This window comes from Hetaerina americana, unplaced genomic scaffold (genome assembly GCF_022747635.1).
Source record: "Hetaerina americana unplaced genomic scaffold, ioHetAmer1.1.p SCAF_8, whole genome shotgun sequence".
NCBI classification, from domain to species: Eukaryota; Metazoa; Arthropoda; class Insecta; order Odonata; family Calopterygidae; genus Hetaerina; species Hetaerina americana.
The window spans coordinates 52,108,672-52,136,502 of NW_027287427.1; the positions used below are offsets into that span (position 1 = coordinate 52,108,672).

Sequence of the window (27,831 nt, forward strand, 5' to 3'; positions counted from 1 at the left end):
TTCATAAATAAGGGACGGCGGAAAGAGCTCGCATTAGTTTCAGTGGACGGATACTTTCTCGATCTCCCGAGTTGAAAACCCCACCTCGCCCACCGGTCCCAGTCTCGTCCCCGCGAGAGATTTAAAAGTGTGTTTCGAGTGTGTACACCCCTCTCGCTCTTTCTCCGAGCCATCGCCTGAGAGGAGACATCCAGGATGCCTGGCATGAGGAGCTTGTGGCAGCTGAGGTTTGTGTCACTAGTTATTGTGTGTGTGTGTGTGTGTGTTTACTTTACGAGCGGAGTGAGCGCTCTTCGTACACGCCATCCGGTGCCGGTTCACTCCTCCAACCCGCGAAAAGATTAGGAGGGCGAAATTTTGGCGGAAGCATGTCGATTCCTAAGCCCGGGAGACAACGCCACCATGACGACTCTCGCGAATTTTATTTTCGTCGTACGTTCGCCGAAGGCTCTGCGAGGGGTTCCGGGTTTCTCCTCGTCGCGAGAAAATGTCTTTGCTTCCTTTTCCGTCGCCCAATTCTGAATTTCGTTGAAATTCGCAGAAACTGCGTCTTCCAGAATTTTGTTTATTGCCCGTTGTCGAATGCCCATTCCCCGAGAGCTTTTTTCGCATATAGTTCCGTCTCAGGTATGAGAGGAAGTAAAGGGCTTTTTCTCTCTTTCTCACACACGCTCTATTACTAACTGCGAATTAATCGTAATAGGTGTTCAACAAGTCATTAGTTTCGAAGTCCCAGAAGAGTTTTTTGAACGAATTGTGCTTGAGATTCGAATTATGGCCTTAATTCATATCCTCAGTTAGTTATTACGCTGCATGAATGATAAGGAGTAAAAAATTGTTTTCGCTTCGAAAAAATGTTTCGAAACTTTATAATTTTTGAAAATTTTTCTCAGAATACCAGCGCTAATTTCCCTTTCTGCTGCAGAAAAAAAGCGATGGGTTATTAAGAAAATGACATCTTAAAAAAATTTCGCCACGTGAATTGACTTTGTTTTCGTTCAAGGTTAGCTAGCGCGCGTGGTTTCACGAATGAGTTCCAATTATTAAAGCTAAGCTTAGCGGTCCGCAGGGAAAATCGTAGACGATATTTTAACCCTAGAACGTTAATTTGTGACCAATCTGTCCTGCTTCCACTTAAGGTCGCGAAAATCTTGCGCCTAGACCTGTCGAGGCGTTGATGGATTACATGCCTGTAGTTTCGTCTCACAGGCCTACGATCATGACGGAATATTTTACGGAGAGACCTTGCGGAGAATTAGCAACCTAAACTTATTTGTGCCTTTCGTCTATTCCTCAGGTGGAAACTATTTTGAACTCGAAATGGCGCAAGAAGTGAGCGGGCATTACTGAATCGAGGAAAAGTATCCTAGATGCGATTAGATCGAGGCTGTGTGCCCACATCCATCGTCGGTCAATAGCCTTGACTGATCTTGACGATGGAATTCGATTCTCTATTGCGTCAGGCCGCGAACTCTTCCGGGAATGTTGCGCGGGACACAGAAGGTCGGTATTAGCCGACTAGCCGCGTAAACCCCATCCTCCCCGCAGTCAAAAGTGGCAGTTGAAATCACGCGATCGAAACCCAACGTGCACACGCATGCCTCGCTCCCTTTTATTTCCCAATCACTCTCCAATTCCTTCCCCCGCCCCTCCTCCCCCCCCCCCCCCGACTTTCCCAAAGACGCCTAAGATTGTTCCGAAACGCTGACGAATTAATAACTGCGCTGACCGGCACAGAACGTGTATGCAGGGCTTCAGGATCGCTGGTATGCAGTTCCATCGTAAGTCTCTCGTGTTAGCGACGGATTGCGATACAATAACCTCTCGATTTGAGATGAACCAGATTTTTTTATCTAAAATTCAACGCGAATTGTCGTGAAGTAGATATCTAAGAACATTGCAGTAATTTGCCAAACCTCTCTAAGTTTCCGTCATTTTCGTTAACAATTTCCACAAAAAATAATCAACGCATCGCTTAAGATCTTGTTCGAGAAGCTTTCCTAATTTATTCTTTGCCAGATATTTTACATAATGACTGGATTTACGAAGCAGGAGAGAGAAATTTAATTTACCTACTACAGCAATATATATTCCTATGATCATATTAGTATAATTAAGGTAAACCATTTGTGTATATGAAAAAACAATACAATCATTAATAAAATATAATGAATTAATTAAATACAATATTCGCGATACATTACTTCATTCTGTGGATTATATAACTCAATGGATACAATTTGTTTCAAGGGTAGTCTTGTGTGTAATCAGCCCCTGCCACACACCCAGTGGTGGATCGCAGAGTACTTAATAAAACTACGCAGTTGCTGGTAGAACCTCCTTCCATTGAGCTCCGTGTAATTATTTGGTTCAGACGTTTTCATAATATGACGAAGGAGGCCTGTTTCCACGCAAGCATTCGAGTTGTGAATTCTGTTTTCCCTTTTCTACTAGTTTTTTTAAAACTCTTCTTAGTATAATAAATTGCTTGCGGAAGATTATAAGTTTTGCTTTATTTTATGTAATCGCTGGATTTCCATTCGGAAATCACTTACGGACACTCTTTGAAGAGCTTTTCCTTGAAAAATAGGATATAATGGTAATTTTCGAAAACTGCCTCCATCAATCTTGTTAATGTTACTCAAATCAAAATATCAGTGATTTACCTTTTTCAGTTTTAAATTTCAAGTCAATTAGTTAGCGTGTCGCAATCCCACGCGGGCGCCAGATAATTTCTCTAGCGTACCCTTAGGGCATATCAGGATTTTACAAGGCCGTTCATAGCCCGGGCCTCAGCCGGTGTTCAGCGCCCCGTTCGAAAGCACACTTGTCGCTGCTTTCGGCGTTTGCGGGAGGAGGCGTGAAAGTTTCGCGTCCCGATGTTTGTCTCTCCTCTCCCGTTCCGCTCCTCCCCTCACTCCTCGCCCCAACCTCTCGAGACCCCCAGACCCGCCCTCCGTCCCTTTTCGTGAAAGTAAAACGGATCTTGATCAAAAAAAATCTTCTTTTCGATCGCCATTTCAGCGGCCAGATCCTCCGGAAGCAGAAGCCGAGTGTGGTGTCCGATTACTCCTACTTCGTCAATGACCTGGCGAAGGGGAGGAAGCCGTCGCCGTTGCGGGAACTGAGTGAGTGTGAGACGACGGATTTGGAGTTACGATCCACTTCCCTTACGGGAAAATTGTGTGTATGTATGTTTATATATATATATATATATATATATATATATATATATATATATATATATATATATATATATATATATACATGTATATAAATATATATGTGTATATATATATATACATATACATACATATGTGTTCGATTCTCGGGCATGTCTCTGGGCACCTGCAGCGCCACCACTCTTTTTCTGGTACCAGATCTTCCTGGGAAACCATAACCGGCACAGGGAAAGGAACTGGCCCCCCTACTCTGATGTGTGAATTTCCCACGCCGTCGGGCTGAGGACTGGATGAACTCTACCATCACCTACCAAACCGACCTTCGGATTGATGACTGTTTTTATGATTTTTTATACTTGTGTGTACGTACACATACGAGTATACTCGTACAAGTCATCACAGCAAGTACACCGCCTACCAATTATCCTATCCAAAAGCATTACCGCTTTTCACAATCAATCTTGTCATAATTATTTTTACATAACATTCCCTGAAATTCTTTCCAAATATACCAGCAAAAATCAGGTGAGAACTGATCAGATGGCTGACATATGGCTAAGTGAAACCTACATTGATCCGGGGCTTAATAAAAATCATTGATACCCCCTCCTTAGCCACCATTCACCTTTCCTCTCGCTCTCCTTCTCACCTTCACCCGCTCATCCCACTCCCTTCACACACTTTACCCTCTCTTTGTCGTTTCCCCGATATCCCTCTCCCGCCGCCTCACATCTCTCTAACTCCTCGTCACGAGAGCAGAAATCATTTGACTTCAACCGTCGAACGCGGATAGAGCGCTGCAAAGTAAAAATCCCCGCATAAGTGTCCCTTTTACGCGTTTCCTGTGTTTAATTTTCTCATTTGAGAAAATGGAAACAACGCATTTGCCAAATTTCATTTAAAGTTTTTGAAATTTTCATCCCAAATCTTGTTGCACTTTGCATATCGTCAGCAAAGATGTTGGATGAGATATTTTCAAAAAGAATATATTTAAATTTCAAAATTTGGAAAGTTGTTATTTCCATTATTTCATGCCGTAGAAAATTACAAGTCGGGTCTTTGTATGTTTGGCGGTAATGTGTTTCTTAATCTTTGTTGTTATCATCATGATTGGTTGGTGGGTTCGTGGTCATAAATTCAAACAACTATGACTCTTAAACTATTTGTAATTCGAAGAATGATCATGGGGACATTTTAAGTTAAAATGGCCGATCCTCTTATGCTCCAAATTATTGCCCTTTCCTGCTGTCAACTGGGGAAATCCATGTCTGTTTCTTTATTGACCGATATGATAGTAAATACAGTCGTTGAAATACGACAGAAAATAAGTATCCTCAAGGCTCGAGGCCCTAAAACTCTCAAGCTCCTTCCTTTTGTTTTCGAATTAGACCCACCAGTTTGTTTTCCTAAATGCACCGTCGTCAACGTTATTACATAACTGTAGTCACAGTTAAGGCTTTATCATTTCCAGAAGTATCAGCAATTCTCCCAGGAGATGATGATTATTATAACTGTTTTATGTTATCTACTGTGAACATGAATTGTATGTAAGAATTCAGCTCGACTACCCTAATCGAGTAGGAAACATGGTGTTTGTCGACACTATCAATAATTTCGCCAAATCATTTCGATATTGCTCCTCGGATTCAATAATGCAACTTGTTTCAATTCTGCGTTTTCCTTTTACTTTAGGAATTGTTGTTCGATGGTCTATTCCACTCATATTTTCATAGATTTTTGGTGGTTTCATTTTGGCTGAAAACAACCACCTGAATGTACCTCTCAATATCTGTGCCAGAACAGTATTTCATGCCTATCTATACTCACATTATCACACTATGTAGTGATCTGACCCATGCCCAACATTTAACTATGCCCAACCATAAAAATGGTTGGGCATAGTTAAAAAATAACTTCACTAAGACTACGATTAGTCCAGTGAGAATTCTGTAACCGTTGAAGAAGATAGGTAAAGTTTTTTGATGGCTTTAGTGATAAAATTATTTTATCGCCCTCCTTCATTGTTTCTACCTTCCTTGCCATCAGCGGCCACCAATGATGTATGATGCTCAAAGCGTACTTTAGTATGTACCTTAATTTTCGTGCATGAAATGTGAGAAGAGTTTCGTGAAGAACTAAACTATACCTATGGTATGTTTCCATAGCGCTGAATCATTCGATCAGTAACGGATTCTGCCGAATTGGAATGGACTCTGTGAATATTTGGAGCATCGAGGGAGATTTTAAGATATACGAGGGTCATCCGGAAAGTAGTACCCGTTCGTGCCGCATGAAGTGCTGACGACGCGAGTAGCCGCTGGACGAGGTCAGATAGCTTCAGTGGCTTGTCTGCCTTCTCTGAGCCAAGTTGCGTGACGCTAGCATTGCCTGTGTTGTTTCTGTGATTGTTTACAATGTTTAAAAAAATTGAGAACGCCGCCAGTTGTGAAGTGAGGGCAGTGATTAAATTCCTCAATGCAAGAAACGTTCGCCCATGTGATATTCATCGCCAATTAAAGGAGGTGTATGGAGACAATGTAATGGACGAGTCGTCTGTTCGGCGGTGGTGTCGCAACTTCAACATGGGGAGGGGGAACACACACGACGATGAGCGTTCGGAGAGACCGTCTGTCATTACAGACCAACTGGTGAGCTCAGTTGACGAATTCGTGAGGAACGATCGGCGCGTCACAATTGATGACATCTGTGAGCATTTTCCCAATGTTTCTCGAACAATTGTTCATGAAATTGTTAAACACCATCTGCATTATGCAAAAATTTGTGCAAGATGGGTCCCTCGCGTATCTCAATGAGCTGGCGGCGAAGGACTATGCAGCAGGAATACAGAAACTTGTCACACGTTATGACAAATGCCTTAATTTGCTTGGAGATTATGTTGAGAAGTAGTTTAAAGTATCCTCTTTCAAATAAAATTTTTTATGTTTGTTAATATTTACTTTTCTGTCTTTATTTCACGAACGGGTACTACTTTCCGGATGACCCTCGTACATTGAATAAGGCCCTGTAACACAGACCCTTCATTTAAAGTAAATCATTAGAATGGCACTATATATAACATCTATGTGCTCGAATGGACACGAATAGGCGATGCATAGATTAACATGAGGGAGGTAAAGAGCTACTTGTCTCGTGAAAAATCGTTTATAATGAATGGAAAGCGGACCAGAGTCTATGCGAACAAATATTTTGAGAACCGGAAAAAAAAGTGAAGATAGCATACCTGACTTACAAATGACTGCAGATTGTGTGAGTTTAGCAATAATCGTAGGGAATAATTCTAGTCGCGCAATGCATTGGCAGCCGATACTCCAAAGACAAAATGATTGGCAAACGAGCCGATAGGAGGAATTCATCTTTCCTTGCAAACTTCGCTATCACGATAGTAGAAAACCTCAAGTACGGCAATTTGAACCACCCAAAAATGAAATGATATCAATGAAAATAATCATTAATCATTCCAATGTCTGGTGACCGGACACCCCCTACCGCACTCCCTTACGTCGGGTGCCTGTTTATGACGTAGATGCAAAGAGTGCTTTGCACGCTGAGAGTACCTGATTGGCTTGAATTGAAAGTGAATTCTTGTCTACCAAAATATTATTTAATTGGAAGGCTACAATAGTCCAGGGTAAAATCACTCATGGTCCACAATCTCAGCGGCATTCTGCTTGAAGGAGTGAGGAAGTACAAAACATTCAAAGGTCTATGTAATTTCTTAGCACCCTTTTGAATATCGCGGTCAGGTTCCTAATTGAATTGGAATGAAAGAAGTGTTGCTGTAGAAATTAAGTTGCCGTTAATAATTTCCCCACATCCATAAATGTACGAATTATAATGCTTCTGGGGTGATTCTACGCATCAATATTTTTGATGATGTTCAAATATGGACATGTCAAAAAATAAATAGAGTAGAATATACGGACGTGTAGAACAGAAGTGTGCAAACTAGGGAATGGCGAATGATTTCATGAGCCTCGCCGGCCATATTAGGGACTGAAAAGTTTGTGTTTTGAGAACAAACTAAGGGCGCGGAATGAATAGTTTTCGTACTCTAAACGAGGGCTGTGAAATGTTCATTTTTCAAAATCGACTTTTGATGAAAAATAAATATCGAAAAGGTGACGATATAATTAAGTAACGATTAATATCGGATATATCTTCAAGCATTGGAACTTAATCCATATGAACCGCATGTTCAATCGAAGATATGGTTATATACCTCAGGGCGTAAGTCTGCAGTTTCGAGCTATGCAATGTAGTCTTTAGCACTCCTCTGTATGTGCATCCCAAATATCACCCAAAATGTTTAGACAGTCCACATGGTCAGTATCGTACATATCGCGCATCGCCCATATCGTCCATATCGTCAAATAGATAATAACGCCCGCATTTTCATATAATAAATATATTAATGTCGATGATGAATAACGACAATCCATATAAATTTTCTTTATCCGACTTGGTCGCTATAAAAAATATCGACATGTCTATTAATTGTCATTTCTCGCCGCTCTTTCCTTGGCATTGATGCGTCGAGGCAATGCCGACTTACGTCACTAGTCCTCTCCTCAAGGCCGACGGCGGGAAAAGGCTCATCTCCTTAACTGTTCGGTTAGATGAGTGGTCCGTCGACGTGAATGGGGTAGCTATGTAGCCGTAACCTGCAAATGTCTCAGACTATTCAGGTGTGAGTGTGGGATGGAGAGTCCAGATGGGTAGTATTAGGAGGAGGATTAAGGCGGGTTTGTCCATTATTACATATGCTGTTCATCGTAATGTGGAGGAAATAGTTGCGGAGGAATAGGAAGAACTGGAGAAAGGAATGAAATTTCGGTGGACAATTCAAAAAATTATTTAGGTTAGCTCAAGCTTTAGTTTGTTTGTCAGCCAAGGGCTGACAAACATTGATGAGTACATTAGAAAGTCAGTGTGATAGATATGGTATGAGAATGAATGTTAATAAAACAAAGGATATGCGGTTTTACAGAAAGGATAAGTTAAACGTTAAAATAGAATAGCACAAACTAGACCAGGTGAAACAGTTGACGTATCTTGGCAGTGTTCAGGACCAAAATGGTCAAAGTAGTAGGGGCATAAGACGAAGAATGGCGTTAAGCAAAGAATCTTTCTCTAGGAGGGAATAGATAGCAGGGACGTAAGAACGCTTAGAAAATGCTCGTGAAACCTTGGGTATGGAGTGGCGCGGAAACGTGGTAATTGAAACATGATCATAGGAGGCTTTTGAAGTTTGGGTGCGGCTAAGCATGGAAAAGGTGAGGAGGACGGAAAGGAAAGCAAATGGTGAAATGCTAGGTATGGTGGAGGAGAAGAGAGGATTGTTGGGAGAAATCCAGAAGTGGCAGGCAATATTTTTTCAGTGCATATTGATTGGCAGTGGGATGCTAAAGACTGTGATAGAGGGGCAAACGTTTGGCAAACAAGGGAGGGGCAGAAATAGGTTAGGAATGTTGGACAGAATGAAGGGAGGAAGTCAGTTTACGGAGTCAAAGAGGGGCATGTTGTCGTTTAGGCTATTGGTTTTGTTTTGTTAGGAGAGAAGAGCAAATTGTTGGTGTACCCTTTGGTAGTTTGTGTTCATCTAAAACCTACCTAAACTGGTAAATTATCGATAATATATGTATATATGTATACATATATATATTGAAAAGAGCTCCTCTCTAGTCTAGTCTTCCATGAGAAAGGTGGCTTGACCACCGAAATTTCGAAAACATGTGAGTTTCTTCTCTTTTTTTGTGTGTTTCTGTATTTTTGTTCGCTAGTGCTAATACCATACGTATACACATATGCAATGAATATATATATATATATATATATATATATATATATATATATATATATATATATATATATATAACACAAGGAATTAAAATAAATCTATGGTACGTTCCATTTATTCAAAAAATGCGGCTCCGCCCTAAAATTTCAGCTTTTCTAGTTTCAGGTCGTAATGAAGATGATTTATGTTGCATACGCAACAGTGATCCGTTCTCTTACCTGGGCTAGATAAAATTTACCCGTAGGAAATGAATTTACGGAGTCCCTTTCGTGTACATCTAGCGTGAAATTCACTGAATCATTAGCGAGCATAGAGCTAATAATCCAGCGTTTTTAACAAGGTGATGGATACACAATCACTTGGTATTAAGCTTGGTAGCAAAAGGATGTAATTAAATTTGAGTTCAATATTGATTATGTAAAGGATTACTTTAAAAATCGAATTGAAAAACGACTACTTTAAAAATGTATGGTAAGCGACACCATCTAATATCAAGGGCTATCATCTTTAACTGTAGCCAGAGAAGTATTGAATGATCTGATCATGACATTTTTATGGTCACATGTCATGAAAACGTAGTTGACTGAAGTACTAAAAATCTGTTCAAGAATTGATATTGATTACTCGACTGTCAGGTTAATCAGTAAACAGTTTATAATTATTACCTCACAGTCGAATTTACACTCCTACCCCCGCTAACACAATGAAAGAATAGCTATGGCTTTTAGTGTTCTACAAAGCGCCCTTTTCTATTTATTTAGTCATGCACAGAAAAATTCAAGCGCTGAGTAAATATTGTTTATGTTGCGCACTATTTTTTTTGTATCAGCCACCAACAGCTATCTTATAGAGAGTGTCTTACCATTCCCGTGGCGTTTATTTTTTTTAAGTAGTCGACCTCTAGATCGATGAATGGAGTTGTAGTTATGTCATAGCGTGGCCTCGCGTCGCGTCGTGGTTTCGCAACGCGCCGTGAATTTCCCCTCGCCGAGTCCGAGGGCAATAACCGATCGCCAACAATCGCAGTCCTTGGTAATAAACACGTGGTGGCTGGCGGGAAAATTATTTTTGAAGGCAAAAAAACTAGGGCCCCGGGCCACATGCACCTGTAAATGGGGTTGGGGCACTTTCCCTACCTCCAAACACATGAGAAAGTTGTTCTCTCTCCACTTGATGATTAATTTTGCCCCGAAACTCGGATTAGCCGCGAATAAATTGACGGCAGATACCGCTAAAAATAAAGATTCACTCCTTACCATTTCCGTGATGTTTTTCCGTGGTGGCTGAAATCTTTTCCTTGATACTAATCAATGGCGTGTGGAAAAACAATTCAATCCATCCATTCACAGTATTAAAGAACTCCACAAAGTGACGTCTGAGGAGAGGCGAGTACAACCCTTCCTGAAATTTAGTCTGTCACTACCCGCAGGGTGCCCTCGCCGATTCCTCATTAGGATGATGAAATATGAAAAAAGTATTTTCATACTTGATTGAAGAACTACCAGTTTCCCTCAACTTAATCGCCAATGTAATTGCGGTTCTAGTATTATTCCTTCCGTATTAACAATAAAGTGGAATGATTTGTACTTTTCTAAAAGTTTAAGTTGCGCCTATTTTTTCATGTTTATAATATCTCTCAATCAATATCTTCCAATAAAAATGTGACAATTCAAGTTCATTAATAGCTGTTTTTCACGAAACGGGCAGTTATTCTCTTTATCCTTTTGGATGCCATAATTAAGTCCCTCTGCGCCGCTCAATGCGTATTCAAAATATGTTCCAACCAAACCAAAATGAAATTTCTTCTTCTAAAATTTTTTATTCGAACATTTCCCCACTATTCATTCGATAAACCTTAGTTTCCTTAATGCTAATGTACCCCGCCGATGTTCCTAACGTGCTTTCCACATGATAGGTCCGATGGCTTTATGCGGTTAGGTGTAGTAGCAGATCTAGGAAACCTCTATGGCGAGGGCCATTTTCAAAAATGTGCAAAAATAATTGTATGGCATTTTATCCTACAGAAAAATTATGTTAATTTGGAAATAAATTCACGCCAATTTAAAGAACCGTTACGTATCCTGCTTTAGATCATTGAAAATTCTCCGGGGAAAGCTGGTATTCAAAATAATCTTCTGGTGAATGTATAATATTTATGTTGAATTTTATCAAATCTAAAACTATTACTCAAAATGTGTGACGTTGTGCTTGGCGCAGCGTCACTTGCCCAGTTCGAATACGCGCGCCTCTCTCGCGAGCCGTAGAACGGCGGGGCGCTATCTGTTGGCGCCGACAATGTATGTAAGAAAAAAGAAGAGCGGGGCGCGCCGCGCGCGGAGAGTGTCGGCCAACACGTGGTAAGGAGAGTTCGTTGTGGGATGCCCGAGAGAGAAGGTCGTGTGCTATCATCGTCGAGTCACCGACAGCCTGCGAACACCGGGGGTGCGCGTGCCAGCAACCGACCTCGCCGTGTGGGCCCCCCGCAGGCCCCGACCGGAACATCGGGAGCCAGCAGTCGACAGCGAGGCGGCCATCTTCGGCTGCAGCCGAGCGGCCACCCAACATCGTGGCCCAGCAGGCGTCGGCACCGCGCGTCATGTTTGCTTGGGAGCGCCCACACCTTTTCTTGTGATAATAAATAGTTCTTATGAAGTTTACTCGTCGGAGTCCATTTTTATGCGCCTCCTTGCGTCCCTCGTGATTTCAGCTGAAGAGCCGCTGCCCACCCCGGGGCACATAAAAGGTGAGCGAGCCCTCCCCTGAGACGAGGAGTGTGATGGGCCAGGTGACAGCCAGCGGCGTGACTCTGCGGCTAGCCATGCGGCTAGCCTGGCGCCCTCAAAACAAGTAGAGTCGCGGCCTCCCTTGTCTCGCGGTATCGGGGAAAATTTATCTATAAATTAAATACCGCGTCACAAATGGCGCCCAACGTGGGGCAGCCTTTCTATTGTTGTGCGAGAAAAGTGACAATTATATTTCGAGAGTGCGCATGCGGCGCGAGTGTAAAATGGCGTCGCGTCGGCCTTGACGAGGCAACAATGGTGTGAAGGAGAGCGAGCGGAGTGATACCGGCATGGTGTGCAAAGCGTGTGTGTGAGCGGGAACGATGCGTGATTAACATCGCGCGAGCGCCAGTTATTACGTACAGCTCTTTCGCGAGCGGTATACAATTTTTCTACTTGATTTATAAATTAGTCCTTTTTTTTTCGCTATACATTTTCATGAAATAAAAAAATTTAAAATTCTTTGTGAGGGAAGCAGTAAATAAGAGATTATAATTTCTACTCAATCTTTTGTACTTGAATGTGGTTTGTGCGGTTGCTTTGAGTGGTTGCTTGGCGTTGAGGGTGGGATGAAAGCTGTGAACCTTCCCGAGGCGACTTGTTTCCAGTTAAGTTGCGGAGGGACGATCGGTTTCTAAGATTAACTACTATTATTGGCTTGAGGGAAGCTCCGTGCGTGGCCACGTATCCCCAGAGTGGCAGAGGATCCTTTGAAAAGAGGAAGTGGAGTTTGTAATTTTTGAATTTTGAGGTTAGGTTATGCTTTTAATATAGAATTCTGATTTATTCTACCCTATTTGTTATAATAACTGTAGAACAGGGAAATATCTTTAGATTAAGATTAAATTTTTGCAGTAAGCGTATTTTAGGTTAGGTGGGGCAAATCCTTTAATTATTCAATAGGTTAAGAATTTTCTTCTTCCTAATTTACAATGGAGGGTGACACTGGATTTTTGGCGAGATATCAGAGAGATATGAGGGCTCTGCTACGGCATTCAGCGGTAAAGGCAGAATTTGAAATAATTAAGCAAATGAGTGAAGAAGAGGTGGAAAATGAGTTGTCAAGTAAAGGACACTCCTTGGTAGGGCCACTCTTAGTGCGCAAAGAGCGATTATTGCGGGCTAAGCTTCTTTTGGCACAACCACGGTTAGGGACACCATGGTCAAAGAATTGGACGAGGATGTGCAGCCTGACGATGTAACCCTCTCAGGAGCTTTATACGCCTTAAACTGGGACGAAGACCTAGATGCAGGGCGGAAAATGAAAGGAGCATGCAGTAAGGGGCATAAAAAGAAGCACATCGAGACGGAGAAAGTTGCCGCAAGCGACGGAGAAATTAATGAGGAACTGAACCCCATTCGGACCATTACAGCAAACGTAGCGGGAGGCCCTCAGCCCAAACTGCCGCTGATGGACTCATATGATTTTCCGCCGCTGGGGGAAAGGAAAGAAGCGTCAGATTTGACCAGAGAAAAGGAAAAACTGCGCATTCTGCCTTCGGAAGCGAAATCAAATCAGAAAGAGATACCAGTACAGAGCGACCGCAACTCTGAGGAAATAAAGGAGTTGCGGAGTCAATTGCAACAGCAGAACGAGATGATCAACAACCTAACGGATGGAATTAGCAGAATTTTACAAAAATTGGGCAGTGAGAAGAACGATAAGGAAGTGAACTTGAGAAAGGGTTCCAAGAAAAAGTATCGGAGGGAAATAACATCCACTTCGTCATCTTCTTCAGAGTCGGAGGTAACGAGCGGGTCGTTATCTACTGACAGCAGTGATGACTCGGACGATGCATCAGGGGACGATGGACATAGACAGAGCATCAGCTATGAGTTAGGAAGGGCCATAACGAGACCTACGTGGTCTAGGCCTTCACAGGCGAGAGACCAGGGACCGGGCTTTGACGGAGCTTGTTATTCCTGCGGAGAGTCGGGACATAGGGCAAATGCGTGCCCGAGAGTCCAGTGTTTCAGCTGTGGCGCAAGAGGGCATATCAGTGTCAATTGCCCCAGTCGACCTGGAAGGACACAAGAAAAGTGCCAACTTTGCGGCAAGGTCGGCTTATTGGCAATTAATTGCCCTAATTGCAAACACCTGTTTACTCGGCAGGAAAACGGACAAGCGGGGAGTCGCCTAGCCCAAGCGGCTTCCCCGCAAACCAATCCGTCGAACATAAATCGGCTGAATTAGATTTAGATAATCATAGGAATAAGTCGATTAAGTTAGGAAATGGTGATTCGATTTTGGAAAAGCCGAGTTGGACAGCCAAATTCTGCGAACCAAATTCGATCAAGGAAGATGTAAATAGTGGAGTAAAGGATTGTATAGAGAAAGGAAAGGAGATAAACTCAGATGGGCCAGATGAAACATCTGCTCCTGGGTCGAGTTGGACAGCCAACATCCACCACCCATCTGAGGCGTTGGCAAAGATCAAGGATGAAGAAATCTACAGATCGAGGTGGACAGCCAACCTCTATCGATCTGGCCAATGCAATGGAGCTATCAGGAAAAGCTCTCCAGCTGAGCAGTCGAGACGGACGGCCGACCTCCACTGCAAAGCTGATATTTGCTGTCCAGTCGTTGATTTCGCCGAGCTGAGCGGGTCAGCCCGTCTCCGCCCACCAAATCAACCGCATATGGGGCAGAAGGCGCATTGGTCGACGGAGTCAGCTCCGCTCTGCCAATCCGTTAGGTCGGAAAAAAGCGAAAGGGTCAAGTCTTTGGTGGGATCGAACAGGCCAGCCTGTCTCCAGCCGCCAAAGCAAGCAGAGAGTGAGAGAATGAGTGAGAGGCCTCAGAGCATCTCGTCGGTGCCACAAAGCCCGCCGAGACATGCGTGGAATGTAGATTCTGCCCAGTCGCTTCACGCGGGCCCGAAATCAGAGCAGGAGAGCGATTATGAGAAATTACCTCAAGTACTGTTCACTCTGGATCGGTTTTGTTCCGACAAAGGGACGGGCCGGAATGAGTCGAGTGAGAGTGTGATATACCCTGTAACCATTGAGGACAAACCTGATAGGCTGTGTCCGGTTCAGGGAGGGGGAGTCGGCGTGGAGTCCACGCCTAGAGTGAGTTTAGCGAGTGTGACGGCAGAGAATAGAGACCAAGTCTCAGTCCTGATCGGGGGAAAAGAGTACATTGCGCTCTATGACCCCGGGGCTCAAGTGACCATAGTAGGTCTCGAGGTGGTGCATCTTCGAAGTAAAATCCATGATTTGCCTGATGCACTATCTTGTATGTACGAGCAACTTTCTGGCGAAGAGAAGATCGCTGAAATTACGGAAGTAAAGGATGAGGACTACCAACGCAGAGTCGAGGAAGTCAGCAAATATCCGGAGAGGTATAAAAATTGGAAGGTCGAAGCGGGCCACTTGTATCGTTACAAGTACGATGAGCTGCTCGATCCAATCGCTGATTGTGAAGAGGGCTGGAAACTCGTGCTTCCAAAAGAATGTCGAGAGCGGGTCATAAGGGATGCCCATTGTGAACCTTCATCGGGCCACCTCGGAGTGGAAAAGACGTTCGATCGAGTCGTACGAGATTACTATTGGAGAGGGGCCTATCACGACATTCACAACTTTGTGAGGCAATGTCGGGACTGTCAACAGTTCAAAACGTCGCAGCAAGCGCCTCAGGGACTATTGGGTAAAAGAACGGTAGAGAGACCTTGGAGCGTCGTAGCAGCAGATCTCATGGAGTTTCCGCTTAGCAAAGCCAAGAACAAGTACTTAATAATCTTTCAGGACTTATTTTCAAGATGGGTGGAGCTAAAGGCGGTCAGAGCTGCTACAGGGGCCAACGTGGTAAAAGCACTTGAGGAGCTTGTCCTATTTCGCTGGGGAACGCCGGAGTATCTCGTGACAGATAATGGAAAAGAGTTTGATAACAAATGCGTAAGAGAAGCATTGGCAGAGTATGGAATAACGCATACAACAACGCCTCCATACCATGCTCAGGCAAACCCAGTGGAAAGATCCAATCGAACGCTGAAGACGGCCATCGCGATGTTTGTAGAAAAAGACCATAGAGACTGGGATCAGCATTTACATGAACTAAGGCATGCAGTCAACACCGCGAAGCAGGCCTCGACTAAGATCTCGCCAGCCTACTTGAACTTCGGAAGGCATCCACTGCCAGTGAAGAGTTTGCGGCGCGAGCTTGAGAAGGGGGAAGGCATAGAGAGCAGATTGGATCCACAAGCGTGGAAAAAGAGGGCCGATAGGTTAGGCTTATTACGAGATTTAGTAGCCGAGAATATAGAGAAAGCTCAGAAAAAACAGGCGCAAGCGTATAATAAGGGTAGAAGAAACATCGAATTTAATGTAGGAGACCTAGTAATGCGTAGGACCCACCATCTGTCCAGTGGGATTGATAGGTTTTCAGCCAAGCTAGCCCCTAAATTTGAAGGACCGATCGAGATACTAAAAAAACTGTCTCCAACAGTTTATATCGTAGAAACGCGTTCCAATAAGCAAAACGCGAAAGTAGATATTGGTGACTTGAAACGATATATAGCACCAAGATCCACTCGTCAAAGTGGTGAGTTCTCCGAGGGCCAAGCCCACGGAGCACACTCTCAAAAAAATTCCTTATGAATTTTGGTATTATGCAATAGGTCAGCATTGTGTGTTTGCCTCATGTTATCTTGTCTGTGTGTCAAAGTGAGCGATTTATTTTTCAATGATGTGAAAATCTCTGTCGGACATTATTGTTGTTATGGCACATAGCCCTTGAATTGTGGTGAATGAGAGTTTACAAACGAGGTGTGATGTGTTTGAGCGGAGGACGTACTGCCTTTTATAGAGTGAATTATCTGAGCGAGTGATGCTTTTGTTGAAATTTTGTGAGAAATTCCCTTGGAATGTATGAAAGATTCATGCCAAAAGTTTGTTCATACCAAATGTATTACTTGATGTTCATAGAGAATGTGGTTAAAATTAGAAAAAGTTGTGCTATCCATTTTCTATCCAATAGCTGAAGACAGAATCTCAAAACTGAGTGAACTACTGGTAGAAATCTGTGAAATTGTTGTTACTATATGGTGTTCATAGGTTTCAGTTGCAGGCTCGTTTGTAAGCGGTCCACTCGGACGAGTGTCCGGCTTAGGGAGGGGGTATGTGACGTTGTGCTTGGCGCAGCGTCACTTGCCCAGTTCGAATACGCGCGCCTCTCTCGCGAGCCGTAGAACGGCGGGGCGCTATCTGTTGGCGCCGACAATGTATGTAAGAAAAAAGAAGAGCGGGGCGCGCCGCGCGCGGAGAGTGTCGGCCAACACGTGGTAAGGAGAGTTCGTTGTGGGATGCCCGAGAGAGAAGGTCGTGTGCTATCATCGTCGAGTCACCGACAGCCTGCGAACACCGGGGGTGCGCGTGCCAGCAACCGACCTCGCCGTGTGGGCCCCCCGCAGGCCCCGACCGGAACATCGGGAGCCAGCAGTCGACAGCGAGGCGGCCATCTTCGGCTGCAGCCGAGCGGCCACCCAACATCGTGGCCCAGCAGGCGTCGGCACCGCGCGTCATGTTTGCTTGGGAGCGCCCACACCTTTTCTTGTGATAATAAATAGTTCTTATGAAGTTTACTCGTCGGAGTCCATTTTTATGCGCCTCCTTGCGTCCCTCGTGATTTCAGCTGAAGAGCCGCTGCCCACCCCGGGGCACATAAAAGGTGAGCGAGCCCTCCCCTGAGACGAGGAGTGTGATGGGCCAGGTGACAGCCAGCGGCGTGACTCTGCGGCTAGCCATGCGGCTAGCCTGGCGCCCTCAAAACAAGTAGAGTCGCGGCCTCCCTTGTCTCGCGGTATCGGGGAAAATTTATCTATAAATTAAATACCGCGTCACAAATGGCGCCCAACGTGGGGCAGCCTTTCTATTGTTGTGCGAGAAAAGTGACAATTATATTTCGAGAGTGCGCATGCGGCGCGAGTGTAAAATGGCGTCGCGTCGGCCTTGACGAGGCAACAATGGTGTGAAGGAGAGCGAGCGGAGTGATACCGGCATGGTGTGCAAAGCGTGTGTGTGAGCGGGAACGATGCGTGATTAACATCGCGCGAGCGCCAGTTATTACGTACAGCTCTTTCGCGAGCGGTATACAATTTTTCTACTTGATTTATAAATTAGTCCTTTTTTTTTCGCTATACATTTTCATGAAATAAAAAAATTTAAAATTCTTTGTGAGGGAAGCAGTAAATAAGAGATTATAATTTCTACTCAATCTTTTGTACTTGAATGTGGTTTGTGCGGTTGCTTTGAGTGGTTGCTTGGCGTTGAGGGTGGGATGAAAGCTGTGAACCTTCCCGAGGCGACTTGTTTCCAGTTAAGTTGCGGAGGGACGATCGGTTTCTAAGATTAACTACTATTATTGGCTTGAGGGAAGCTCCGTGCGTGGCCACGTATCCCCAGAGTGGCAGAGGATCCTTTGAAAAGAGGAAGTGGAGTTTGTAATTTTTGAATTTTGAGGTTAGGTTATGCTTTTAATATAGAATTCTGATTTATTCTACCCTATTTGTTATAATAACTGTAGAACAGGGAAATATCTTTAGATTAAGATTAAATTTTTGCAGTAAGCGTATTTTAGACGAATATTCTGTTTTACTACTGTGTATTACACAAACTGTACTGTTTATGTTTATATCATGCTTGTTCTCAAGTAAATAAAAACGTCTTCCTTAATTTGCTTACATGTTAGAGGGGTAGGAGCATACATGGTAGTAATCTATATCAACAAGGAGATTAGTTGACCGCAACCTTCTATTTTTCCAAAGCCATTGCCAATTTTTTTGCACCTGATAGATTTTTTTTCGCCCACACCTCTTCATCGTGTACAGATACTTTTACCTTGATCTTCCTCGTGAGGCCTTCACGTTTATTTCCCTTCTTTGGGCGGCGGTGACACAAATTTCCGCTGTGTAAACTGTGAATTTAGATAACCCTTCCCGGCGAGTGTGGCGCGAACCATTACGTCGCAGATCGGCGATAAATTTAAGTCTTGTGCATAAGTCGTGTCAACAATTCTTATCGGTTGTTTTCATTTTCCTCGATTATCTCGTCGCGAAAAGCGCACGATTCCACATTACTCTGAATGAAAAATATATCAGTTTTACGAAGCTGTCTCAGTAACAGCGGGACATGATATGCTAATGTGTTTTTTGTATAATAATGACCGTAAATAAATCCAGACGGATTAATAAATGCAATTCGAGATCATATTCTTCTCTACCAAAAAATAATTTTGACCAGCTTTTGAGGATTTTATTCCACTGGTGTATTTGAGCAGTATATTAGAGGAAATGGGCATAGTAGCGGGGACATTCGGAGAAAATAGCATTAGCGAAATAAACAATCGCAAAAACATTTGTGACAGTTACGCTTATTGAAGAGGTCAAGGAAATATTATTGAATTCTTAAATAGGAGGTAGAAGAGGAAGGCTTTTTTGACAGTATGAAAGAGCGCAAATTCTACGAATAAATCACGAAATAAATAATGCGGGGCAAACGAGTGCAAATTTTCACGATACTTCAAAGTAAATGCTCGTTATACACCATCCAAAACCTTCCTTGAAGTGGGTAGAATACCTCAAATGTATCCCATTGTACCCGAGTACTAATCTAATTCGCGTACCTCCTCTTTTACAGTCCTGCTAGCAAACTTGTAGGCTATTCAAGCTGAAGATCGCGGTGAGAACCCGTAAATATGCTGGAATCATTCCAATTAGTTTCTTAAGAGATCGAATACCAAAATTTTGCTCTAAAATTTTAGCTGATGGTTATCGGTTAAAATAACAAGCCTAAAAGTTAATCAATTTTAAATCTAATGTTTCGGTCAATTGTTTCTATCCCGCACTAATATCTAACCGAGTTACTCACACCCAGTTTGCGATGCTAAATTCGTTCAGTGATTTATGCCTTATTGTTTTCCGTTGCAGTGAAGATGTTGGCCACGGCCAGTTCGGACATCATATTCCTGGCAGAGGGACTCCCGCACGGCGACACCCATCCCTTCAACGAGGCCCGCTTCTCCCTCAAGGACGGTTCCCACATCACGTTGTCGGGGAAGACGCTGACCTCAGCCCTGCAATATGGTCCCACCGAAGGGTAAGCACCACCTCCGCCTCTCTCCTGCGCTTTCTGCGGAAAGGTTTCCCACACCAATGCGTTGCCCTGCAAGTCTCCCCGAAAGGACGCCCAGCAGTGCGCGGTATAGCTCTACTCGTTCATTTAATTTATCTGTCATTACCTCCGATAAGTTTATATGTAACAGTAGCATACCGGTAGTTCAGAAAATGATATTTTTCCTCAAAGTAGCATAATCTGATAGAATTTTTGATTCAATGAACCAATGCTTCAACTAGATTTCTTCTCGAAATTCTAATTGTGGTGCAGTACTTACAAAATCCGAACAATGAAGCCATCTTCATTGTATACCTACCTACGCATTTAATCTGTGACTCTCTATATTCCAATAAAATTTAAATGCAATGAATGAATGCATTTAATTGAATTTCCTCTTTAAATTCTAATTGAACTGATACACTTATGAAAGTCAGGTAGGTTATGTCATTATATACTTACATATTCAATCATTGTCTCTCTATAAATCATTAGGATGAACTGGTGGCCATGCCCATCTATACATTTTGTTTTTGATGAAAAAATAGTCATTTCATGCTTATAGCACACATCTGGTCCTCAGTTTATATTACCACATTTCTTAATGATCTTACATTTCACACAGGTATCCACAGCTCCTTCAAAGGCTTCGTGAGTTCCAAGAACGCTTCCACAATCCCCCTGGGTTGGATGACCGTGATATCATCGCAACAGTTGGTGCACAAGATGGTCTCTGCAAAATGATAGAACTGTGCATGGACTTTGGTGATCCTGTAGTTGTGCCTGCTCCAACATATTCAGGAGTACTGGCAATGGTAATTTCTTGATGTAAACTAGGTCAAGCTAGGGATAAGTCACCTGAAAATACTTACACTTTTAATACTTCACCAAGTGTTTGATTGTTTCTGGCTCAACTTTGTGGAAATTCATGTTTATTAAATGATCCTGATGATGATGCCTAAGGTTTGAAACTAGATACCAAAATAAAGAACAATGGAAAAATGCTTTGTACTTTACCAAGTCTTTATCTTAAAATGGAAATGTGTTTGTAAATTTCAGCTTCGACCATATCGTCCTGAGTTCCTCAGTGTGAAGGAAGACAAATATGGGATGTGCCCTTACAAGTTAAGGGATGAGCTCAATAGATACTGGTCCATATCTCACAACAGTATGCTCAAGCCACCAAAGGTAATTACCTTAAATACTGCTCATTCTAATGGCCATTTTTGAAATGCAATGTGTGGGTCATTGGTATCAACTCTGTTTATAAAGCATATTTTATCTTTCATATCTTGTAAATCAAATTTTCACCACACTTGCAATTCAGCTCTGTGTGTCCATTTAAATTTACCAACTGCATTGTAATATGCTGGAATATGCTTATTTTATGGAATGGGCACATCACAACGGCTTTAATCTAACAAAAGTTTATTTATATTTGGCATGAATCACCTATAAGAATATAAAGTGATTATTCCCCTATTTTATTATATGGCATGCATACACAGATGCAATATTTTTTGGCATAGTATGGATTTAAAATGAATCCAGGCCAGAATTATGGTTCTTCATAATGCCCCACATGTTGTCATAACCATTATTTACCCCATGGATTATGAAAATTTTATCAACAGTGTTTTAATTTAACATTCTGAAACTCAGCCTAGAGTGACCTCTGACACTGCCATGAATAATTTGAGCCAAGTCACTAGATCCATGACTGCCAACTGACCTAAAGAGGAAAATCATGTTACAGATAATGACAATGATAACATGTAAAAGAAAATCCATAATTGCACCCCTGGATTTTATTTAGCCTTGAGGAATGATTGCAAATCCATAATAATTTTCTTTTCCATCCAGTTCTTGTACCTGAATCCCACCGCTAGCAATCCAAGTGGCACAGTGATGCCCATTGAACGGAAGAAAGAAATTTATGAAGTTGCAAGTGATTTTAATTTGCTCATCCTTGAAGATGATCCATACTACTTCCTTCATTTTGATGATGTAAGTACACTAATTTCATTTGCTCATTTTAAACAAATTTCTGATGGTGGTAATTAAATGAAATTTGTATAGATATTTTATTTTTGGAAATGTATTTTCTTCCTCTTCGTTGAAACCAGCTGAAATCAGCTGACAGATTGAACTTCAGATCATTTTCATTTAGTGCCATTATGAAATCCTGGGCTTAATGGGTTCAATTCTACCTTGGCATACAGTGCATTCTTATTCCATATGGAATTAAGTAAATGAATGCCTCTTCTTCTGGAGAATTGCAAAAATAGCAGCTCACAACTGTATCAATATTACATTTCCTGTATGGAATTCAGTTAAAATTTGAAACTTTCAAGTAAATAAACATTGGACCTGTGCAACCCATTCATTAGCCACCACATATCAAACTGACATTGGTAATATATGGGTATGGATAAATACTACCAAAGTTATGGTGAAAAGTAATATTTTTTTAGAATCATAAATGGCAATTCATTAGACACAACCTGGTAAGAAATAATATAGTGGATACACATATTTATATCACCTGGTAAAAAATATTGTTGAAGGATTCAGATGTTAATGAATGCTAATATGTGGCTAAACTCTATTTGTTTTTTGATAAATCACACCCCATAGTTTGTTAATATTAGCCTCAATTTCCACTGCTCCTGGCTTAAAATGTATAGCAATCAGATTAAAGTCACCAGCGTTTAACATGAGAGAATTTTAGAATGCCAAAGGCTAAATAAATGGAAAGCACAAACACTTTATTGAATAAACATGATAGTTGCCCACATTTATTACTTTCCTACTTAGACACATGGTATACCAAAATTTAACTTCACTATTATCACTTTTTATCACTCTGGGAATGAAAAAGTGTGATGTAGCATTAAGCAGAGGTATTGAAAATTTACGGAAAAATGGTTCATAGACAGGGAATGGAGATTAAATAAGTCACAGTACTTTTGAAAAGAGCACCTAAATAGCCTTATTGCGTGTAAATATTTGATTATGGCAATGAATAAGTACATCTTAAGAACTTCATTTTGTTAAATCCTCTTTTTGTTACCACTGGGATCGATTCCTGGGCAAGCCTCTCTGGGCACCCTCAGCTGCACCAAATCTAGGTGATTTTTCAGGTACCAGATCTTCCTGGGAAACCATAACCGGCACAGGGATAGGCACTGCCCCCCCTACCCTGCTATGTGATTTTCACTTGCCATTTGGCTTAGTATTGGGTGAACTCTAGCATCATCTACCAAACTTACCTTCGGGTTGATTACTATGTTTATGGTTTTATGGTCTCACTTATGGTGCTTTAGAAGAGACCTTAAAATTTTAAAACCTCTTCAAAATATTTTATGCATTTGCTAAAACAGTGGAGCAATGTGAGAAGAGTTGCTAATAATTGACCAAGTAAGTAGGTAATGTTCTCAGAGCCTTTTGCAACAGCCAAGAGTTGTCACAGCTTTGTTACAAATCAAGCAGATCATTCAAATAATCCAAATGAAGAATTTTGATGTAATTTATTTTATCTTCTATATTCTATGAAGAGTTCTGATATTAATTAATTACTTTTCTGCTAAAGGGTTAATTATGAAAACTTCTTTTCGCAGAAAGAGCCACAGAGTTTCCTGTCAATAGACACAGAGGGGAGAGTAATACGTTTTGATTCCTTCTCCAAAGTGTTCAGCTCTGGGCTTCGATTAGGATTCATCACAGGCCCTCGCCCTCTCATGCAAGTTGTTGAGTATCACATGCAAGCCTCAGTGTTGCATACATCATCATTATCCCAGGTAAGTCAACTTCAGTTTTATTATTTATCAATTCACAAAATCCTAGCTAAATACATAATGATAAGATAAATTCATAAAAATTCAGGTGGGAATATCTGGAAAGTTTGTCCACTCATCATTATGAAAATTAAGATTCCAGCAGAAAATTCTACATGTGCAGGCTTGTAGGGATCAATTTGCTTAAGTTTATTGTCTGTTGGGTATTATTTAGATATTTTCTATGCAACACTCAAATCATATTTATCTTGTTTATAAAAACATAAGTATCATATTTTTGGAAAAATTAAATTAATTCTTTCAGATTGAATGCACATAAATGCTGATTTGTTCTGAATATTTATCAAATTGATTCATCAAAAACATTAATTACTTTTTGCAGTTGAAATGTGTTTCATTCACATTAATTGATATGCCATTGAATGCACCATTATACTAAATATGTACTCATCTAAAAATATATTTTATCAGGTGATAGCCCTCAAACTTCTTGACCAACTTGGATGGGATGGATTCATCAAATACATGGAGAACATAAGGGAATTTTATATGAAACGAAGGAATTTTATGTCAGAGGTGGCAAAGAAACACTTGCAAGGTCAGTGATGCAGTCAATTTGTTACTATAAAAATATTAGTTATCATTTTCCTCTTAGATGTTATGTCAGCATCAAAATATTGTCTGAAGTTGGTCAGAGATGTTGTTTTGTCTAAGAAAACAGACACATACCAGCCCAGGTGATATTTTCTAAATGTTACTTCTATAGACATTTAGTGTGTGCAGTAAAGATGTGATGAGAAGAATGATAAAGGAGTGCAATGACTTAATTTTTCAAATTACTTTGTAGGATGGAAAAATATAATTATTAAAATAATATTTTAATTTCATGCATTCTACATATGTGCTTGTTTTCTTTCTTCATATTGAGGATGTAATGTTGGATAAATTTGAGATTTACCGATTACATAAAGCTTTAGAGAGAGATGAAAGTGTTGCCATTTTATATTACTATACAGGAGGGGGATGTGTCATTCAGGGGGAATCTTATTGACCTGAAAAGTACTTGCCACCCTGCACTGGCTCAGGGCCCAGGGAAAATTAACTTAACTGACCAACTAGTTTTCACTCTCATGCTAAGCTGTTTTCTTTATTATCCATTTTTTATGAAAATGTTCTATGACTCTTGATTAATGACTCTTGTTATATCTACAACAGTAATAATTCTGACCGATGGTTTTTTGTATGATTTTGCCCTATGGTTTTTATATACATGAAGAACATATGTAGAGAAATGTGGTATGGCATTTTAGACAGTGCTCATTCACATGACATAAAGATTAGCTCATAATACCTGTAAAGTTCTCTGCCATGTGACCATACATAGTTGCTGTATAACTAACTATATGCAGTCAGCCAAAAGGTTGCAAGCATTGATGATCACATTGAAAAGTCAGTGTGATAGGCATGGGATGAGAATAAAGCAAAGTTGTGTAGTTTTTGGGAAAGAAAAAAGCTAACTCAAATATTATGATAGGAGTTCATAAATGAGAGCAGATAGAACAGTTTATCTATCTCAGAAATATTTTGGACTTAAATAGTCGAAGTTGTCAGGACATAAGAAGAAGAGTTGAATTAGGCAAAGGAGCTTTCACAAGGAGGGAATTGATGATGGGGATTATAAGCAAAGTAAGGATTTTATGGAAACACTTTATAAAACTTAGATATAGAGCACAGTTTTGTTGGTGCAGAAACATGGTCATTGAAGCAAGATAATGGGCAAATATTGGAGGATTTTGAGATGTGGGTATATAATGGATTTTTTTTTGTGTATATGTATCCATATGTCTATGTGAATATATGGTATACTGTGTGTGTGAGTGCAAATATATTTTCATTTAAAGTCACATGGGAGGCACATATTGATAAATATAAATAAATTCATACATAAATGGATGCTCATTTTTTTCTTAAGTACTAGGAAATATTCATTGCATTATCTGGGCAGCCTAATTAGAGGACTTGTTCAGGAAAAACAGGTTTTCGGGCAACCATCCTCATACTATTTGTTTATTCATCACAGATAAAAATAAATTTAATTAAAAGACCACAGCATCTTGTTATTGGGTTTGATTTAAATTTTCAGGCAAAGCTGAATGGACCATGCCTGATGGAGGAATGTTCTTATGGATAAAGGTTAATGGAGTCCCTGATGTTTATGACATGGTCATGAAAAGAGGGGTTCATGGTAAAGGTGTAATGTTTGTTCCTGGTCATGCCTTCATGCCTGATCCCACTCTACCATGTCCGTATATTCGAGCATCTTACTCCCTTGCACCATTGGAAGATATGGACCAGGTAAGATGATTACTAGAATTACCCTGTTGATCAGGAGTGTAGGGTTAATATGCCAATGAAAAAAATGGGAAACCAAATACAATTTGAATGGTTTTTGCACAAAAGTGGATAGTTTGACAATTTTCCTCTCTCTTATAAAATGAACAGTTATGTGGGTAACCAGTTTATTTCCCAATTCTCCTCAACTGTGAGATTTGTATCTATCTTGTAAATACATGACCCTATTTTAAAATAGTGGGAAAAAATCTATCAATTTCTAGGAAAAGAATTTTTCTCAGTTTTTAATCTTGGGAAGAATAATTGGTGAATAATCACCACCTAAAGAACTAAAAGTTTCTACTCCATCGTTGGTTGTCAGCCGAAAGACATACATGTCACTTTTGCAAAAGAATTTTTACTATCTTGCATGCTTTAAAATACTTTCATTTTACTATATGCAACTGATTTTACTGGTAGGTAAACTTAATCCATGCATTACTTTGTAATCTTTTTAGGGATTTGCTCGCCTGGCAGAACTAATAACTGAAGAAAAGAAACTTCACTTGAAATGATCACTTTCCCAAAATGTCGTCTCCAAAATAATTGCCATCATTGTAGATAGCACCAAAGAGCACCACGACACCAACTATGGTAGATCATCAGCTTCTGAGCATTTTCTTAATGATGATCATAAATAAAGACATCATCTATGGCATGAATAATAAGATCATTGTTGCATGAGATGAACTCTGAAGAGGAAAGTGCATGTATTTTCTTCTGCAACAAATGTTTTAGAGGTGACTAGTATAGAGTCTCCCAACAGAAAGTGCAAATTTGTATCTATTTTGCAAAGCTGTGAATAATTTTCCTGAAGTTTTAGGAAAATATTTTTAAGAGTTATGTCAGTATAATGATAAAGTGAGATCTGTAAGACAGATATGATATCTGTCACCTTAGTTGATTGAGATTATATGATTAACAGCTACAATATCATTACATATCGATGAAGTTGGAACAGTATTACTACTTAGGTCAGTGGGATCAAAAGAGTGTCCAAAGACACATTTCAGCTACCTATTTATTTTTGCTGTATTAATGCTTGAACTGCTGTGACTTACATGAACCACCCTGATCTTTGTGTATACCCCACAAAAGTGTCCGGCATAAATGGTTTTGTATTTTTTCCTTCAAGGCCAGTATTTATATTCTGGTTATGTAAATACTCTTTTATAATTTTTATCAGTAAATAAATGCTATGCTTCGTAGTAAAATATTTTTTATTAATGCCAAAAACTGACTTTTAATATAAAATTCCAGCACGTTAAAAACATTCGACCATTAATTATAGTAGGTAGGTAGATACTAAGAGAATTTTAATCTCAAAGTCATTGAGGGCTAATCAGAAATTACTCGGAAAGTGGAATCATTGACTAATATGTGCATAGGTAGCCAATTGGTAAAGTTGGATCTGCTTTTAAACATTCTATACCAGTTGAGCATATCAGAATAAAGGGTGATGGGGATGGTCATAAAGTTTGAATGGCTAAGACTATTTAAACATTCCTCTCCTTCCTCCTTTCACACAAAGGTCTTGTTTTGTTTTAATGAAGCAAGGTATAAAACATTTTGGCCCTCGATAAATTTAACAGTTTCAGGCTTAACTTTGTGGAATTCCTTCATGATGAGGAAAAAAAATAACAGAACCTTTACACTTCCATGCACTTTTAATGTCCTACAACCATGGTTTTGAAGCTGCACATCATCACCTGATGATGATGTGCAGCATCGAAACCATGGTTGTAGGATAT

General features: G+C 40.8%; 1 protein-coding gene across 1 annotated transcript; it reads left to right on the top strand.

The window, feature by feature from the left end:
• Positions 1-27,294, top strand: LOC139697842 (kynurenine/alpha-aminoadipate aminotransferase, mitochondrial-like). The gene is made up of 10 exons (XM_071596702.1): positions 1-227; positions 3,025-3,128; positions 19,709-19,877; positions 20,518-20,707; positions 20,952-21,080; positions 21,756-21,899; positions 23,513-23,692; positions 24,161-24,287; positions 25,833-26,044; positions 26,539-27,294. Exons 1-10 carry the CDS (start codon positions 196-198, stop codon positions 26,593-26,595), a joined length of 1,344 nt encoding a protein of 447 aa, XP_071452803.1. The 5' UTR covers positions 1-195; the 3' UTR covers positions 26,596-27,294.
• The last annotated feature ends 537 nt before the right edge of the window (positions 27,295-27,831 follow it).